The following is a 13,810-nucleotide window of genomic DNA, read 5'->3' as shown; positions in this document are numbered from 1 at the left end:
GTGTGTGTGTGTGTGTGTGTGTGTGTGTGTGTGTGTGTGTGTGTGCATGTCCTAACTCTGGTCTTCCCATCTAGGCTGTAAGCTCTGGAGGGCAGAAACTCTCACCTTTGGAGTCCCTCCCACTGCCTGGCTCCTAGTGTGGACTCAAGAAACATTGCTGATGGACTGATTTGTAACCAAGGGATCTGGTGAGTATGGCTGAGAGTGGGGTGAGCTGGGAGAGAGGGCAGGTGTCAATGCAAAGGGGAAGGTGAGGCAACCCTGCAGTCTGGGCCACGGGCCACCCCACCCCCACCACGGCACAGCGTCCCCCCATCACTTGCCCCCAATTACCAGCCAGTATGTTTAGGGCCCCTGCGGTGGCCGCCAGCTTGGTTTTCCTGGAGGGCTCCAGACCCCCAATGTTCGTGCAGCGCAGCCCCACCATGCCTAGGAAGAGGCCCAGGAAGCCCAGGAAGATGGCGGTGATCATGAGCGCCCGGCAGGCCTGGATGTACCCTAGGGAGGTGGGACACAGCCATGGGTCCCGGAGCCGGCCCCTTCCCCTCCATCTGCTCTCCTGGCTACGACAGGCAGCCCCTTATACAACCTGCTCAGGCCTCAGTCCCTAAAAGCCCTCAAGTCCTCTCCCTGTCCTTCAGGCCCCATCCAGACTAAGGGGTCAGGCCAAGGGGTCACACTCCCCTCCATCCCAGGAGCTCACCTCAGTGCCAACGAGGCTCAGCACCGCCTGACCCTCCCGCCTGCGCAGGCGCACTTCGCCTCTACCTCCATTACAGGGCTTCTCCTTGGCGCCACTGACACTTTGGCCAGATAATGCTTTGTTCTGGGGGGCATTCTCTGCATTGTAGGATGTTTCACAGCATCCTTGTCCTCTGCCCACTAGACACCAGTAGCAATCCCCCCAAACAGGACAATCAGAATGTTTAGACATCGTCAAAAAATCACCCCTGGTTGAGAACCGCCGTGCTCTGCTGGGTATTACAGACGCTGCACCCAAGCACCCCCTCCCTTTCCCCACATCTCCTAGGTCCCATTTAGTGCCCAGCGCAGTGCCCGACATCCTGAACTGAGCCTCTTCCTGGAGTGACCGATAGGGGGCAGCAGTGACCTATGGGTCACTGGGTAAAGGGCAGTTTCTTATCTGGAACGTAGGATACCTGGGCCTAGGACCAATCCAGGTCAGTCTAGCGCACATGCTTTCAGTGCCTGTTTCCCCTTTCTCAAACTCGAAGAAAAAGGCTGCTCCCTTTCTGGGCCCCCTTCCTCCTTCTCTGTCTTTGATAGTTGCCAAGCACTCCCAAGGACCTTGCACCCCTTTACCGGGTGGGGCAGTGCCACCTGTGTTGAAGGGGAAAGGCTGGGTCCCTGCCAGGCGGATGTGAAGTGGCCCAGAGTTGGGGAGCAGGGAAGAGCGACAAAGTTCTCTGGGAGCATTTTCTTATTCCCAGCCACTCCTTCCGGAGTTCCCACCCTCTCCCCATCCAGCCATCCCCACCTGGGGCAGACCAGCTCCGGATCCTCAGGTAGCTCTCGTAGACAAAGAGAGATTATTGAAGGGCCCATAAGAGCATGGGCTGGGTGGCTGCGAGGTGACTAATTGATAGGAACCTTCCCAGGACCAGAACCAGCCTGGGAAGGAAGTATCAGCGGGCTCGTGATACACACAAGTCTGGATTCCAGCCCCCCTACCACCTGTGTGACTCTGGGCAGGGCACCTTGCAGTCTTCCAGCTTCTGGAAGATGAGGTTACTAACACCGCCAACAGCGGGGCTGTTATCAGCACTGAAATGGTGCATGTGAGGCATGCAGCACAATGCCTGGAACCTCAACCTGGGCAGCTGCGCTCTGCTCTCCCCCTCAGCACACCCTCGCACCCCTGTCTTTCATTGTCTTTCGTGCACGCTCACGAGAGGTTTCAAGCAGCAGTCCAAGTTGGGGCCGCTCCTTACACCATGGTGTGGTTGAGGGGTAAGTCAGGGGGTGGCCAGGGCTGCTGAGTGGCTGCCGCCAATGTCCGTTCTGGCCACCCAGCCTTCTGGGTGTCTGGCCCAGACTGTACTCAACTTTTACAGAGGGCTTTTTTCGCGGGGCAGGGGGTGAGCATCCTGGATGGGATGAGAGCATGAAGCCCCTGCAGCTGCCTCAGGAGATTCTGAGAATAGTGGGGGCACGAGAGACCCACCTGGACTCCCTAACGGCTCAGAGCATCTTTGACATACACGGGGGCGATTTCGTGGCATGCTGACCTTGGCTCTTTCCCCTACCACCTGGCCCCTGCAGCAGGGGGCCTGGAAGAGCATGACGGCTCCGTGAGCACCCAGTGAGGGCATGGGAGCTGCACTGCATAGGGTTTCTTGTCATCCCCTCTTGGCCTGGCAAGGGGCCGACTGAAGGACTCTTCTGGGGAACAATGGGGATGCTACTCATAGGTGAGCAGGGAGCAGGACGATGCTTCAGCCACCAGGGAGAAACTTTCTGGGCCAAAAGAGCTGTAGGCTCCAGCCCGCCAAGAACCTCAAAAAAGTACGTTGACCCGAGAACCCCAAACACAGACACACACACACCCCTGCTTCCAGTGGACACTGAGATGTGCAAGAGGACTCCCTTTAAAACAGTCCTTTAGAACTCCCCGTGGCGGTGAGACCAATGCTCCAGTGGAAGCCTGGCGAAGCTACTGAGACTTTTAAGTATCTCAACCCCCAAGAATCCAAGATGAGGTTTCCTCTTCACCCCACGAGCCCTAGCACTCCCACCCTGAAACTAAAATGCTGAATTTGATTGAGCGAATATAGATGCTCACATCACATTAACATTTTGCACATTTTATCTCATATAATCCTCATGACCACCCGGTGAACCAGTGCCGTTATGACCGTAATCTTACAGATGGGTCAAATGCAGCTCATTTTGTCACCTGCCCGGGGCACAGAGCTAGTCAAAGGCAGGTGCTGAAGCCGGCACTCTGGCCCCAGTGCCTACACTTGTAGCCACAAAGACAGAGGGTCAAGTCAGAGCAGGGGGCCACGTGTGGTGAGGCCTCCACCGCAGTTCCAGAGGGCTGCCCCCAGCACTCCCGGCTTCAGGAACCCAGGTCTCCCAGCTGGATTGGGCCTCCCGTATCTGTATGGCGCCCAAGGTCAGACTGCAGGCAGCACCCACCCTTGCCGGGGTCTCTCCAACCTCCCGCCTCCCTCTGCTCCCCTCAGCTCTCCCTACCCCGTACCAGAGAGGGCCAGCATGGACGGGAACTCCCAGCAGTTGTAGACTCCAAGGGAGTCGGTGGCACAGCTATACCAGAGGTTCTCGAAGATGGTGCTGGTGGTGATGACGTTCCCGTGCACGGTGGACACTCGCCAGCTGCTGTGTGTCAGGGTCACCCCTAGCATCAGCAGCCCCAGGGCTGCGATGAAGAAGCCGAAGATCTCCACAGCCACCGACATGGTGGGACACAGGCCCCGGGGAGAGCCTGGGGCCCCAGAGAAGGGGAGGGGCTGAGCCCCAGGGGAACTTGAAGGGGCTTTGGCTAAGGGCTGCGGTTAAGGCAGGCTGGGAAGAGAGAGGGAGGCAGGCTGCAGCCTCTGCCTCTTCCTTGGCCCAGGTCTGTCTCTGGTTGGTCTCTTCCCTCTCTCCGGGTCTCTCCGCTTCCCTGCAGGTCGGTCAGAGGAGTGAGACAAGAGTGCACGGCAGCTGTTGAAGAGGAGATGGACGGAATAAACGAAACGGGCCAAAAGTCCACCCCACCCCCTCGTCTCTGGGCTGCCCTGGGCTCCCCGCCCCGCGAGGGTGTGGGGAGGACTTACCGGGGAGGGACTAACGGATGCCGCCAAGGAAGGGTTCCCACGGGAGGCACTGGGAGCCGAGGGGAAGCATCCGCTTCTGACTCAGCTTTAATCAGGGGCCAGAGAATGGAGTAAGAGGGACAAGAGACAGAGACGGAGACTGACCACAGGCAGGTCCCCTGCACCTTTCAGTGGGGAAGGGCCAAGGGAGCGGAGCCACCCTCTCTGAATGTTGGTGAGAACAATTCAAGAAACTCAAAGAGCTAGGGCTTGAGGCATTGAGTCTCCAAGGAAGATGAAGGTTGAAAAAGGGAATGGGGAATCTGGGAGAAACCCATGGCTCTGGAATCCAACCAACCTGGATTCACACCAGGTCCCATCATTTACCAAAGGGATGTGGGCATGAAGTTTGAGCCCCCTGAGCTTGTTTCCGATTCTGTGAACTAGAACCACTACTCCTCACTTCATAAGAATTGTGACTACAGATCAAAGCTCCCCGCAGGTATGAATTGCTCGATACTCCATACTTGGTGAATGCCCTGGGTCTGGGCGCCCAAGGGCCAGGGTGAGGCCAAAGGAGGTTGCTTTCCCCCAAACTTCAACTTCCTGAACTTGAAGTTCCCCCCTTGTTGGGATGATCTTTGACTCTCGGCAAAAAGCTTGATCTTGCTGCTAAGGGGCCTCAAGGGGGATAAATCACAAGCCCAGGACGTGATCCTCTGATAAACTAAAAAGCAGAGTTATCAGAACTGTCACCAGCTCTATTAATTATGAGAGATTAGAAACCTCTGGGTCCCCACCCCAAACCGAGGCTGAGCACCTGTCCTGGCACAGAGGGTCTCAGTTCCCGCCCCAAGGCCACGGCTGGGGCAGCTCTGGTTCTCTTCTGGCAGGTGAGGCTGGGGCTCAGTCCAAGGGGCCCGTCCTACACCCAGGCGGTCACATGGGCATCACTGCGCTGAGGTGTAGTCCCCCATCCCCTCCTCCCCGTGTCAGGCTCCTCTGTGCTCCCCCAGGCGCCTCCGCCCCAATCCCCCCCAAGCTGGGCTGAGGAACGAGAAGTATGCAGTGAAGCAAGGCAGGCCCGTGCTGAGCCTGGCACCGGCCGGGTGTTGGGCAAAGCAGGCTGTGTGGGGACTGGGTCCCGACCTTCCTTCTGCAACTGGGATGTCCTGGGTTCCTGACCTCTCCCAAGACCTCTGCCGACTCCACGCCAAATGCCCATTTCCTTCCCCCAACCAGTGGCCCCTCTCCTCTAAGCAGTGGGATGGGGGGGAGGAAGGGGAGGGCGCAGGAAGACAAAGGGAGGGAAGGGTGGAGGTTTTGGAGGAAACTGAGTGGGGGCCCCCCTGGTGTGGAAAACTCCACACGCTGAGAGGCAGCTGAGTGGGTCAGAGGAGATGGTGTCCCTTCAGCTCTGCCCTTTCCGCCTCTGGTCACTGCTTTTTCTCAGGATTCTACATCCGGGCAAAGGGCACGCCCCTATGCTGCCTGCCACTGCTCAAGGACGCGGCTGGGCTGGGCTGGGCGGGGTGGGGGGGGGGCGGAGAGGAAGCGTGTAGGGTCTGGGCAGCTCAGCGGACAAAGGAGAACCCCACACCAGCCTGGGGGGCAGGAGTAGGAGGGCACAGAGCAGGGAAGGCCCATGCATGACCCCCACCCCTGGGCCCAACAGAACCTGCCCCTTCCTCAACACAGACACAGAGGTTCCCAAGCCAAAGCCCAATTTTATTTACACTCATCCCAAAACACATGATTTGGGGCTAGGGGACAGGTCCCAGGGGAGAGGACGTTGAAGGTCACAGAGGAAAGTGACAGGTGCGAAGAAAGGGACGGTGAGGATGGGTGGGCCTCTCTTCCAGTGTCCTCCATGGGCTCCACGTGTCTGTCCCCAGGCAGAGGCAGAGACGCCGTGTCGTTCAGGATTTGGACTTGGATACAGCAAGTCCGATGAGTCCGGCCAGTCCCGCCACGCCCAGAGCCATGCCTCCAACAATGGCCATGCCCACTAGACCATCTGGGGAGAGGAAAAGGGAGACCGTCACGAGTCCAAAAACCTAGTCCCTGCAGGGACCTCGGCCACCATCTTGCTGCCCGCCGCTCCTCAACAGAGGATGTGCCTCTGTATCTGGAGTCATGGGGTGAGGGACCCCTGAGGGATGGAGAAAGAAGGGGGTTTGGAGAGGAACTGCTTGGAAGGCACCATCTGAAGAGAGACCAGAGGGCCCAGGCACGAGGGAAGGAGGAGGACTTAACAGAGTTGAGAGGCGTCTGGGGATGCTGGGGGCCAGGGAGACACGAGGGTGGGGAGTGGACGGAGACGGAGGGAGAAGGGCAGAGAGGACGGCCTTCACCTTTCTTCATGGCCTTGTCAATGAGCTGTTCCAGTTCCTTGGCCTGGTTGTTCTGCGGCTCTGTCTGCAGCAGCCCTCGCACATACTTTAGGGCTTTTTCATATTCCTACACTCAGGGAGAATGACACACACCCCTCAGAATTCTATCCCTCCTCCTACCCATCAGAAGGGCCTTCCCTCTGCTGGCCCCAGGGCTCTTCCCTCTACCTCCACCCCCTCCCTCCCTCCAGCCCCACCCAGTGGAGTAGAGTCCACAAACTACCCCAACTGTGTGGGGTTGATAAGCCAAGGGAGATAACAGCCCAAGGCTTGGGGCTGCACCCCACTGCTGACGTCACACTGCTCCCCACACCCTCGGCACCGGATCCTCTGTCTCTCACCTTCCCTCAGCGTCCTGCTATCACCCTGCACCTCTGTGACGGGGGAGAGAGAGATGAGAGGGAGCTCGGCCACCCAGGCGGGGTGGAGGGGCTGAAGGAGCTCTCCGCCTTACCTTGAGCCGGTAGTTGCCCACAGCCAGGTAGAAGACATAATCCCGCTGCTCCTCTTTGCTCCCTTTGGGCAGCAGCTCTAGGGAGGGGGGAGGGAAGAGGGTAAAAACCCCTTCCCTCCCTTCCTAGTGCCTGTGTCCCAGAGACCCCCTCCACTCCCTGAACACCTACAAGATCCTGGGAGAAAGTCACTGTCCTGAGCCTCCATTTCGGCTCCGGTCACTCCGGGCTTCCCAGCCAGAGCTCTGGGGCAGCATGAACCCCAGCTGCCCCAATGCCCCAGTGATCCACACCCCGGTATCAACACTACAGTCAACTTTGGTTCATCCAAGTGAACTGAAAGGAAATCAAGGCACCGGAGAAGCCAAAAGGCATCCCTACTCAGCTGTGGCATCTGCTGTGTATTTTAACTACAGCAGCTTGCTGACCAGAATTGTGTTCAAAATCAGTTTGCACTCCTTCCCCCTTTAAAAAAACAGCTCCAAACTCACCTTCAGTCACCCCTCCCTGAAAGACCCCACCTGACTCTTAGTTCAGTGACTTCCCAGAGGCTCATGTGTTCAGTTGTACTCTGCATTAGAATTTGCTGCTAAGTGGTTTTGCAGGTGTTTACACATCTTCCCAAGTGTCTGTACTGTCTCCTCAACTAGACTGGCAATGTTTAGAGACCAATTCTACAGCTGTGCCCTGCTGTAGAGGAAACCTGAGAAATAGACAAATGGAGGTGGAGATGATTTGCATTAAGGAAGAGTCTTACTTTTATGGATTTACAACAGGCATCCTTGGCTAGTACAGTGATTGCTTATACACCATTACTTGACCAAGAGAAAGGGGGTACAGAGAAATTTAAAGGTCAAGTATTGTGGCCTCTGAAAAATGGTGACCCATCCAAAACCAGCAGGAAATAGGATTCTGATCATAAAAGCACCATGTGCTCACAGGTTTTGGGAACCGTCTTCCGTACTTCTTCCACACCCACCCACCCCCCAAAAGGTTTTCAACAACAGCTGCTAAATAAGCAACACGGTGGGGGTGGGGGGCAAAGAGCATGGGACTGGGACACACAAGCAGGAGATTCTAGTCCCAATTCAGCCATAAATCAACCAGCTGTGTGACCCGAGACAAGTCACTTTCCTTATGTCTAGACTACCAGATCACCAAAGTCCAGTGGGGACTGACATGCTATGACTCCGTCTGGCAAAACCACCATCGATGAGGTGGCAAGCCAAAAGTACAGTGGAAGTCAGGCTAAGTATAGCCCTTATTGCAGTGCGTTTACTGGTAAGTAACTGTGAGGTGACTGCACTATGAGGTCCCATGTTGAAAAAGGATCCCCGAACTTGAGATGGAGGGAGTGAGCCAGGCCAACACTGGCTGAGGACGATGGCAGTTGGGAAGGGGAGAGCTGGGGAGCCAGCCTAGCACCTCACCCTCCAGCAGAGCAAGGCCTTTACGGATGTCATCGTTGTATTTGCTTCGCACCAGGCACCAGGCATATTCAAACTGCGTGCTCTTGGACACTGAGCCTGCTGCCTTCTCAGACTGAAATTTCCTTTCAAACTTCTGCCACAGGAGAGGAGAGGAGTCATTTAGAGGTGAAGGGAGCAAGCCATACTGTAGCAGGACCTGGGTGTCCCTTTCCCCGTTACTCTGCATCTTCCCCTCTGCCACATTTCCCTTGCGGGTCTTGGGGTCTGGTACCCCAGGTTCTGCCATCTCCATCGCTGGGACCCAGGCATTCTGCTTTTTAGTGGCGGGCTGTCTTGGCCCCCTTCTGCTTCCCTCCCCCTAGTGGTACCGACTGGAGATGCCACCTGCTGGCGGCTCCAGGCACCACTCCCGGAGCAGCTGACCCCGAAAGGCTGAACAGTAAACACGCTGTCAGAACTGCTCAACAACAGCCCACGCGGTCCCTCGTCGGAGACTGCTTCTCCCATCCCCACCCTGCCGGTCTGGACCCTTTCTTATCTGAAAAACGGGAAAAAAATAGTGCCTACCTCCTACTAGAGCTACAAAGATTGAGATCTCCCCTGAAAGGTCATTAGCACCGTGCCGGATTGTGACTAATATATGAAAGTTTAAGGTGGTCACTGTGTTCCCCCTGCCACTTTAGGAGCACTCAAAATCGGGTGCCCGCACCCTGACCTCCTAGCTCCTGCATGCACTCAGCACCCGTCAAACTCCAGGCCCCCAGGTTGAGGCGTGGTGGCGCAGGAAACTACATCTCCCATTAGCCTTTGGGGCAAAGTGGAACCTCTGGGCAGGAGCCGGACGCTGCAGGGGCTGCCGGGAGCCGTAGTTCGACTTCCCTAGGCAAAGCTGATGCTGGGAAGAGGGTTTGGCCCCTACCCGGGCTCTCCTCAGGGCCCGCCCTTCCGAATCTTCCTTTTCCCTCCCTCAGGGCCGGGCCTCACCAGTAGGTCCTCCACAGACACCAACTCGTTCAGCACGGCCTCCATGGCCGCCGGCCCCGCAATGCTCACAACTCAGACGCTACTGTGCCACCTTCTCCATGGCCCACTGACCGGGGCGGAGAGTCACTTCCGGCGCCCAGCGGAAGCGGGATCGCCCTCCGCTGCGCAGAGCCAATCGCTTTACGTAACCGCCGCGAGCCCGCCCCCCACCCCGTACCCCGCGCCGCCGCCGCGGAGCAGCGGGGATCACTGATGCGCATGCTCCAACAGGTCCTTCTCGTTCGCCCACGGCTCGCAGGCCGCGCGCGGTTCCGGACCTGTCTTCAAGCCCGTCTTCCAGGGTACGCTGCGAGTGTCTCCGTGTACGGAGGCTGCCTCACTAAACTCTGAGACTGTGTCTTGGTGGTTAGCCCCCAGACTGAAAACAGCGAAAAGAGAAGGTGGGGAACTGGGCATGAATCACATAATTTTAGGAACCAGTATAACCCTCCCTCGCTACCCCCCCCCCGTTCTCCCCTCCCAGATATCTAGGACCCTAGAGGCTACGTGATTTTTCAGTGCCTGCAAGAAAATCATAACTAGTACCAGGGTTTCCAGGGCCCCGGCTGACTCGTATAATGCAAGAGGAAAGAAAACTGATATTTTAACCATACACCCAGGACTGGAATACATAATAATGGGGGATGCTATCAATGGGAATTTAAAGAAAAGCAGTTGCCACTGCTTGCAGAGAGGGTCCAGTCTTCTAAATATTATTTAATAAAGCATCCTCTGGGTGTACCCAAGGGGGAAGGGGCTGCCATGTGGGGTCATGGACGATAAGGAGCTTGGCAGTGAGAAGCAACAAAGCATGGAAAGGGGAAATGCTGCATGCCACTCTGGCATCTGTGTTCTGTACAGTGATGGGACTGGGTAGGTAGTGATTTTCAAATTTCTTTTTACCTTGACCCACAGTGCTCCAGTACACATGTGAATGTAAGTTCCATGAGAGCAGAGACTGTATCTTGTTTATCCATGCATCTCCAGCTCCGAGCACAAGGTAAACGTTCCAGAAATATTCGTTGAATAAACAGGAAATAAAGCCGACAACAGTAATGACGGCAGTGCAAGTGCAGGGGATTGTCATCCAAACACCTTTCCCATTTGGAAGACCCCTTGATTTTTTTTTTTCTTTCCTCATAATAGCCTTGTGAGTTAAGTTGGCAAGTTATTCTTCTCTATTTGGCTTGGACGGTTGAAATGATTGTGATATGAGCTCAGTAAACTTTGAAAGAAACCTCAGTTTAGGGAACTGGCTCCATAAGAGTCAAGGAGAAAAATTCACATTCATTCAAAGATGTATTGAGCTTCTAATTTTGGCTGGGCTTTGAGGTAAGCAGAGAGGGTAAAAAGATGTACAGAATACGAAGCAGATGGGTGAAAACAGGACCGAGCACAAAGGGCAGCTACTAGCAAGGCAGGGAATATAAGAAAGCCAAAAGGGCATTATTTCTATCAGGATGTTACTTCCTTCGGGTGGCCTGCTGCCCCTTATCCATGTTTGTATCTGTTGCAGTTCTTGGCACAGGCCTGGCATGTGACAAAAGCTCCATCAGGGTTTGTTAAATGTATATTTGTGGGGGGAAAAGGAATGCCTTACTCACATGGCTCAATTCTGTGCCAGTGAAGACATCCTAAGTGTGAGTTTGTGTTTCTCTGGTCTAGTTAGCATAGCCATGCACCCTGGATCACAGGGATAAGAAGTAGTGCCTGTTAATTTTACATCCAAATTATGTTTCTCCATCTTCTTCAAGCAGCATCCAAATGCAAACCATTGTCATCTCTGCCTTGGGAGACACTGACAGCCAGCTCACTGGTCCCCTGCATTCATTCTTGCCCCGTTACTGTCAATTTACCACCCAGCAGTCAGAGGGACCTTATAAAAACACAATTCTCAATTTATCTGGAACCCTTTAATGCCTTCTCATTGTCCTTAGAATAAAGGCCAAAATCTTGTAGCAAAGCCTAGAAGGTCCTCTCTAGTCTTCTCTGTGCTTACCTCTCTGCCTCATCTCTCCATCACTGCCTCTCCCTGTTAGGCCTTCTTTCAGTTCTGAAACCCCCAGTGGCCACAGGCCCTCTGCACATGCAGTCCCCTCTATCTGGAACATCTTTCCCCTCCCCCTTTGTTTATATGGCTCATTCATTCATCCATTCATTCATGATTTAATTCATTCAACAAATATTCATTGAGCACCTGCTATGTGCCAGGCACTGTTTAAGTGCTAGGGGTCAGTGCTGAATAAAGTTCTTGTTCTCATGGAACTTGCATTTTAGTGGGGAAAACAGAAAAAATACTTGAACAAGTAAATAACTAAAAACACAATAATGGCAGGAGTTGAAAATGCTCTGAAAACAAATAAAGCAGGGGAAAGGGATTGTGAGAGAAGAGGATACTATTGGAGGAGAGCTCAAAGAAGCCCACCCTGGAGAGGTGACACCTGGGCAGAGAACTGAAGGGCGTGAATGAGCCATGCAGGTAAATGGCGGAAGAACATTCCAAGCAGACAAATGGGCAAGTGCAAAAGCCTTAAGGAAGGAACGCACACGAGTTGTTTAGAAAATGAGGGCAGAGAGGTAGCCAGGGGCAGATCATGTAGGGCCTTGTAGACTCTGGGAAGGAATCTGGATTTAATTTGATGAGTGATGGGAAAACACTGGAGGGTTTTGGGCAACACAGTGAAATGATCCATCATAAAGGAATCCCTCTGGTGGCTGCTGTGGTGGCCCAGGCAAGAGGCAGTGGTCTACCGCGGCAGCCGTGGGGGAAAAGGGGTTCAGGGTATATGGTCAGAAGGGAGAGTCAGCAGGGTCTGCTGATGGATCGGATGTGTGAGAGGGAGGTAGGGTGACATAGGTTTGTGCCCTGAGTGACCTGGTGAGCTCCTACTGACCCTCAGTTCTAAGCGCTAAGGCTCTTCCTTAGGGAAGGCCTTCCCTGGCATCAGACTAGGTGAGGTCTCCTGTAGAGAGGCAGAGCATTACCAGTCCTACATTTTCAGAATATAAAACGATAACCTGCTCATTCCTTTCTTAGTTTGCCCTGTGTTTTTGTGAGCCACACAAGTATTGGTTTGGGTATGGTAATAACATCCGCCAGGAGCCAGAGACTTTATTCTGCTCACGTCTCTTCTCTTCCCCCATAAAGGAATGCTCACACATGACCTGTGGTCCAAAATCATACCAGGAAGGTATGAGCTCCGTTTGACCCATAAGGAAACAGAGGCTCAAAAAGCTTAAGTCATCTGCCCAAGGTCACAGAGCTAGAAGTGGAGGAGCTGGGATTCAAACCCGAGTCCTGCTTCAGCTTCAGAGATGAAGAGTCAGTTAAAGAATAAATAGAAAGAAAGGATATGACAAGTTTGTAAGTACTCTCTAGTTTTTCATCTTTAAAAAATGTAGGTGTAAATTTGTAATTTTTTGGTTTTGCATGGTAGAGGACTTCCCTTAAGCAGTAGATGAATGAGGAAGGAAAAATTCAGATTAATTCAAAACAGGCAAAACAATCCTGACAAACCATTTTTTTAGTAAAATACGGTAGTAAAATTGACAACAAAACCCCCCAAACCACCACCAGTGCTGCTGAGATTGTTGTAAAACTGGTTTCTGCCTCTTGGCAAGCGGCCTGTATTTTTAGTTCACACTATGTGTTAGTTTCTAATTATTGTGTGATGAGCTGATAAATGCCGCCCTCCTGTACTAGACTGGAAGCGACAGGAGGGCAGGGTCTGTCTATCTTGCTCATCTTATGCTCCTGGAGCTCAATGCCTAGCGCCAGTAGATACTCAATTTGTAACTGTTGCATAAACGGATATTGTTGTTGCCATGATTAACTTTTTGGAAGAGAATCAGGCAATATATAGTAAGAGCTCTAAGATAAAATATTATTTAACTAGTAATCTACTCCTGTGAGGAAAAAATATTCAACAAAAGCCAAAAAAAAAAGAAGAAAGAAAGAAAAGACATGAAGATATTCATTCCTTAAAGAAGATGTGGTTCATATATACAACAGAATATTACTCAGCCATAAAAAGGAACGAAATTGGGTCATTTGTAGTGACGTGGATGGACCTGGAGACTGTCATACAGAGTGAAGTAAGTCAGAAAGAGAAAAATATCGTATATTAACACATACCTGTGGAATCTAGAAAAATGGTACAGATGAACTTGTTTGCAAGGCAGAAATAGAGACACAGATGTAGAGAACAAATGTATGGACACCAAGGGGGGAAAGTGGTGGGGGGATGGGGGTGGTGGTGTGATGAATTGGGAGATTGGGATTGACATGTATACACTAATATGTGTAAAATAGGTAACTAATAAGAACCTGCTGGGCTTCCCTGGTGGCGCAGTGGTTGAGAGTCCGCCTGCCGATGCAGGGGACATGGGTTCGTGCCCCGGTCCGGGAAGATCCCACATGCCGTGGAGCGGCTGGGCCCGTGAGCCATGGCCGCTGAGCCTGCGCGTCCGGAGCCTGTGCTCCGCAACGGGAGAGGCCACAGCAGTGAGAGGCCCGCGTATTAAAAAAAAAAAAAAAAAAAAAAAGAACCTGCTGTATAAAAAAATAAAATTCAAATAAAAATGATATGAATACCTCTGATCTAGGAATTCCACTGCCAGCTATTCATTAGTGAGAAACTGGCACATGGGCAAAAAACCCTCAAACTGGAAACAACCCAAATACCTTTTATATGAATTTAAGAATGAATACTTTATGGTATATACACATA

The 13,810-nt window shown here is 53.2% G+C and overlaps 2 protein-coding genes and 2 long non-coding RNA genes across 4 annotated transcripts in view; 2 read left to right on the top strand and 2 right to left on the bottom strand.

Moving 5' to 3' along the window:
• Positions 1-3,419, top strand: part of LOC114894949 — a 4,286-nt gene extending 867 nt beyond the window's left edge. Inside the window, exons 2-3 of the long non-coding RNA XR_003793360.1 lie at positions 75-188; positions 3,210-3,419. This is a non-coding gene — a long non-coding RNA (uncharacterized LOC114894949). The remainder of the gene's footprint in view (positions 1-74; positions 189-3,209) is intronic.
• Positions 1-4,911, bottom strand: part of CLDN15 (claudin 15) — a 6,337-nt gene extending 1,426 nt beyond the window's left edge. Inside the window, exons 1-2 of the mRNA XM_029222153.1 lie at positions 3,227-4,911; positions 334-498 (exon numbers count right to left, since the gene is read on the bottom strand). Coding sequence (XP_029077986.1) covers positions 334-498; positions 3,227-3,443 — 382 coding nt within the window. The 5' untranslated portion in view covers positions 3,444-4,911. The remainder of the gene's footprint in view (positions 1-333; positions 499-3,226) is intronic.
• Positions 4,912-5,487: 576 nt separating this feature from the next.
• On the bottom strand, positions 5,488-9,196 carry FIS1 (fission, mitochondrial 1). The gene is made up of 5 exons (XM_029221680.1): positions 9,042-9,196; positions 8,058-8,190; positions 6,630-6,706; positions 6,137-6,242; positions 5,488-5,799 (listed from the first exon to the last, which is right to left on the bottom strand). Exons 1-5 carry the CDS (start codon positions 9,084-9,086, stop codon positions 5,702-5,704), a joined length of 459 nt encoding a protein of 152 aa, XP_029077513.1. The 5' UTR covers positions 9,087-9,196; the 3' UTR covers positions 5,488-5,701.
• A 131-nt stretch (positions 9,197-9,327) lies between these two features.
• On the top strand, positions 9,328-13,064 carry LOC114894705. The gene is made up of 3 exons (XR_003793285.1): positions 9,328-9,481; positions 9,996-10,080; positions 12,229-13,064. It is a non-coding gene; the product is annotated as an uncharacterized LOC114894705 (long non-coding RNA).
• Positions 13,065-13,810: the final 746 nt, after the last annotated feature.

This window comes from Monodon monoceros, unplaced genomic scaffold, assembly GCF_005190385.1.
Source record: "Monodon monoceros isolate NGI ecotype Baffin Bay Population unplaced genomic scaffold, NGI_Narwhal_1 Super_Scaffold_13, whole genome shotgun sequence".
Taxonomy (NCBI): domain Eukaryota; kingdom Metazoa; phylum Chordata; class Mammalia; order Artiodactyla; family Monodontidae; genus Monodon; species Monodon monoceros.
This window is presented reverse-complemented; position numbering and strand designations above follow the sequence as displayed.